Source organism: Phaseolus vulgaris, chromosome 3 (assembly GCF_051622355.1).
Source record: "Phaseolus vulgaris cultivar YP4 chromosome 3, ASM5162235v1, whole genome shotgun sequence".
Taxonomy (NCBI): Eukaryota; Viridiplantae; Streptophyta; class Magnoliopsida; order Fabales; family Fabaceae; genus Phaseolus; species Phaseolus vulgaris.
Window position 1 is genome coordinate 29,942,804 of NC_143500.1, and position 4,674 is coordinate 29,947,477.

Below are 4,674 nucleotides of genomic sequence, written 5' to 3' on the forward strand. Positions count from 1 at the left end.
TTTTATCTTATGTTATTTCTTTTCAATTAGTTTTTACAGACAAGGTGTCGAGTAGAATTTCTCCAATCTACTTTAAATAAGTTGTCCAAAGAAGTCATAATAGAAAGGAAGATTACGTACGAGGTGTAAATACAATTTGCTAGAAACCAAAAACAGTGGTGACAAGTGCTGACAATTGACCTATTGATGTTATGTTTTCCTGGTGTATTTTCTAATGTTAACCATAAACCCAAACGATTTATATTTCATTTTAGTTTAATGACATTACAAATTTTGTCAAATTTTCTTTCCTCACTCATTTCTACTTACTTTCTAAATGCATATTATTTTCTTTACACAAATATTATTTTTCTATTTTTTTTTTCATTTCTTTTTTAACCTTTTCAAACATTTTCTTTAATAATTTTCATATTAAAATTTCTTATTTAATTATATTAATTCACTTTTAACACTTTAACTAACTAAATAATTAAATTATATAAAAAAATAGATTTTATCTCCAAAATAAATTATTAAAAAATATAATATTTATTAAAATATTATAAATTAAAAAATTTAAAATAATCTTAAAAATAGATATATTTTATATAAGATAAAAAAAAATAAACATTTAAGTCATAGTTAATATAATATTTTTTCGTTTGTTGATAAAAAAAAAATTATTATCTATGATTATGAGTGACTAGATAAATTTTTGTGCATATTAGGATCAAACACATATTTCTTTCATTATATAAACTGTTTATGCACTATCTTAATTTAAGGTACTAAAACGACATTGAATTAAACTTGCAGTTAAGATAAAAAAAAGTTATAAAATTTGCTTTGATTTATTATAATTTATTGATGGACAAAGATATGGGAAATGTTTCCCAACAGGAGAAAATAAAAATAAGAAAGGAAAGACAGTGTTACGTTTATAAGATAAAGAAGACGTTGGTAATAATTCAAGCATTGGCCAAAAGGTAAGCCTCGATGACCTTGAAAAGAGCATCACTCTTGGCTTTGCCAGTTTTGAGCTCATCTTCATTGGGTGGAGCATCTCCTTTGCTGTGGTATTTTATACTCAACTTTACAACTGATCCTCCGTTGGGCCCATCACTGAGTTTGGAGTCGATTGTGATCTTCTCTGCAGTCTCTGGCAAGGCAGCACCTCCAACTATGCTGTAGCTGTATCCCAAGTTTGCCTCATCTATTCCTTCTATTTTGTGCAACACAAACTTTGTCTCCCCATCTGTCCATTCACAATTCACAATTCACAGTTAGTTTATTTTATATGTTGTTCTGTCAATGCAATGCACATACACAAAATATATAGAAGATGAATGAAATGGTACCCTCGAGGAAAGAGATCTTCTTGATGGTTCCGGGGCCACCGTTGCCCTCAACGATTTCAACACTCTTGAAGGAATCAACGGCCTTTGGGACGATGTTATCGGCGTCCTTCACAAGAGCTTTGTAAAGGGTAGCTGGAGCCACGGGAGAAGTGGTTTGGTCTTCGAAGGTGAAAACAGCCATGATGAATGGAATCTAATGAAATGGAAGAATATATAATATCAGAAGAGAAGGAGAAGATGTTTGCTGTGTGGGTATTTGCCAGAGGACTGCCTTCTATTTATAACCACAAACTTTGGTGTGATTATGCTATTGTTTCTATGAATACCATAGTGTGAAGCTGCTTAAGCTTGATGGGTCATCATCTGTGTTTTGTTTACCAAGAACATTCTTTTTTATGTAAATAAACAATATTTTTAAAAATAGCATGTATGTTCTTTTGTATTTTTCAACAATCAATCTCTTTTATGTAATGTTAAATATTATTATTTGATGTGTTCGTGGGTATTGCGATTTGGGAGCTTTGAAATTCAAAGAAGATAAATGGTGTATATACCTGATTTTCATCGTCAACTATTGCGACTGTCTACCTACAGTATTTGGGAATGGATAATTTGATATTTTATATTAAAGAATTAGTATATAAAATTCGCAGCCATGAAAAATATAAAGAATTCTTTATAGACGCCCTTCCAGATGTTGTTGAAATAATTGGAGTTTGGGGTTTCCGTAACCAGTTTCGACAAAGTAATATTATTTTCTTTGTAAAGATTATCGTTAGCCTGTATAATTATTATTAATCCTCAACATAATCTATTTATCTATTTTTTAAAGTTTCAATTAATATATTTTAAAATATGAGTTATTATCTAAATTTTTAACCGTACATTTTATAGAAGAACTTATAAATAAGACAACGAGAGTTTATCTACGCCAACGAATTTAAAAATTTATCAATCTTGTTTATTAAATAAAATTTAGTTTTTAGACATTAATACTAAAAATAAAAAGTATTTTATAATAAACAATTTTTTCCTAATAAGAATGATCCTCACCTGCTAGTAATAATTAACAAATATACAATAGTTAATGACTAATTACATCATAAATGCACCTTAAGTTAGAACATATATTTCATATGCACCAAATTTATCATAGATATACTCAATGTGTGGACAAAATAAATTCTGATTTTTTTATCATATGTCTTTTTTATAAGAACTAACAAATAATTTTTATTATTTTCAATTTTTAATTATTTACTGAATTTTTTTTAATAAGAGTTATATTTAACGTTTTCGAGAGTTTTAACTTTCGTTAAGTGTGTTATCTTTAGTTTGTTTTTCTTCTGAAAAATTCAGCATCGTTAACAGATTATTGATGGTTTTGAGTAATCCCTGAAAGATCAATTATTTTACAACAGTTTTGTAAAACCTTTGTTATTTCTGGAAGTTTTCTGAACCTCGTTACTTCTAGGAGTTTTCTGAATCCTCGTTACTTCCAGGGGTTTTCCTAACCCCCATTATTTCCTGAAGTTTTCCAAAATCCCCATTATTTCTAGGGGTTTTCTTACTTTAAGAGGTTTTCAAAACCCCCATTATATCTAGGGGTTTTGCAAAACCTTATTATTTTTATTTTTTGTGTTTTTTTGAAATGGGTTGTGTTGTTTTAATAGGTTGTGTTTTTTAATGCACATAAATCATAAAACAACTAAAAATGATAAAAGACAAATATTTTAAAATTTTGAAAACTTAATTGGATTAAACTTTTGCATTTTTTGATTCTTAGAGGAAGAATCTAAACAAGTTCCCTAATACCACATAAATGTGTATATATGAACCTAAAAGCTAACCCAACGACTGAAGGAAGAGTAGACGGTGGAAGCATCAAACTCATCGCAGTGAAGGATGGTGGAAGTGGCGACATGTGTTAGAATATATGGCCTTAAACAAGAGGGGGGGTGAATTGTTTAAAAGGGGTTTTTGAAAACTTTTTCACGTTTAATGATATTCTTTGTATAAATCCATAATAGAAATCAAGTTAGCCAAGAACTCATGCAGTTATACAGCAATACACAGAAAAACAATCGGTTGTTTATATCAGTTAAGCTTAAAACAAAACTTAAATGAGTTCAAGGTAAGAAAGAAACACACAAACAGTTTATACTGGTTCACTCTTAAGCCAAGAGCTATATCCAGTCCCCAGAAAACCAGTGGATAATCCACTAAGCAATCAAACTAGATTACAAAACACAAACCACCAAAGTAGTGACCTTGAACCCTTCAAGAAACACACTACCATTGGAAAACCACACCAAGAGTATTGATCTTGAACACCTCAAGAACACACAATACTCCTTGTCAATACAACACCAAAAATACAGTAGGTTTAGAAAGGATTACACCTGATCATAGTACAATCTAAATTGAATACAATTGCAATCCTATTCCACTCTCACTTGAAAACCCAAAGCTTGATGTGAATCTTGAAATCTTATAATCAAATCTATCAAACTGAATTTCTCAAAGATGTTTCTTTCTGTTTGAAAACATAAACAAAACCATTTATCTTTTCCAAAGATTGGTCAAGGCATTTAATGAAGGAGCGTATTCAGTTAGAAAACATTTAAAACAGATTCACCATTCAAAACGGAATTTTGTTAGGATTTTCAAAGAAACAATCGGTTGAAACCACGAAACAACCGATTGTTTTGTTTTGAAAGTTAAGTCAACCAAACCAAACACCTTTCAACCTTTTTCAAAAACTCCTAAGAGTAAAACAACCGGTTGATTCGACAAAACAATAGGTTGTTTTTCACCTAGTTGGAAAAAAACTTGATTTCACAAAGGTTTTAATTCACATTAGTTTTAGATTCAACAAGGGAGTGGATCACACTTTATTCTACCCAGATCCCACCGAAACACAGCAGCAACACCAGCCTTCCATCAAACACCTTGGATTTGGATTCTTCAAAGCACATGATCACTCTTGATCAACAACATGTTGGTGGCACGAGGGCCTAAAGGGGGAAGAAGGAGGATTGAGAGAGGAAATCGAAGTTGGGGTGACAGGGACGCTATTAGATATCTTGAGAGGGGGAAGATTGACGGGGATTGATGAATGGGATGAGAAAGGAAGAGGGGAATGAGTGTGGTTGCATAGGGTTGGTGATTATAGAGTGAGGGTTTGTGTGAGAGTTTCGAAAAAAAGAGATGAGCAGGCTTCGAAAGAGAAGAAATGAGAGGGTTTCACAAGCTTCAAAGATTTGTCAAATACAATATTTAGGGGGGAAATTATTTTTGGGGGAAAAAGAGTAATGTTATGGAGGGAATGGGAAAA

At 31.1% G+C, this 4,674-nt stretch overlaps 1 protein-coding gene across 1 annotated transcript; it reads right to left on the reverse strand.

The window, feature by feature from the left end:
• Nucleotides 1-811: 811 nt before the first annotated feature.
• Nucleotides 812-1,681, reverse strand: LOC137839034 (pathogenesis-related protein 2). Its single transcript, XM_068648161.1, has 2 exons — nucleotides 1,338-1,681; nucleotides 812-1,234 (listed from the first exon to the last, which is right to left on the reverse strand). Exons 1-2 carry the CDS (start codon nucleotides 1,516-1,518, stop codon nucleotides 948-950), a joined length of 468 nt encoding a protein of 155 aa, XP_068504262.1. The 5' UTR covers nucleotides 1,519-1,681; the 3' UTR covers nucleotides 812-947.
• Between the last annotated feature and the right edge of the window lie 2,993 nt (nucleotides 1,682-4,674).

What these genes read in the sequence shown, in the direction of transcription:
- LOC137839034 (XM_068648161.1), bottom strand. Translation starts at nt 1,518, where the DNA reads ATGGCTGTTTTCACCTTCGAAGACCAAACCACTTCTCCCGTGGCTCCA. An exon ending in GAAGATCTCTTTCCTCGAGG is followed by an intron (nt 1,235 to 1,337) that starts GTACCATTTCAT and finishes GTGAATGGACAG; the next exon opens with ATGGGGAGACAAAGTTTGTG.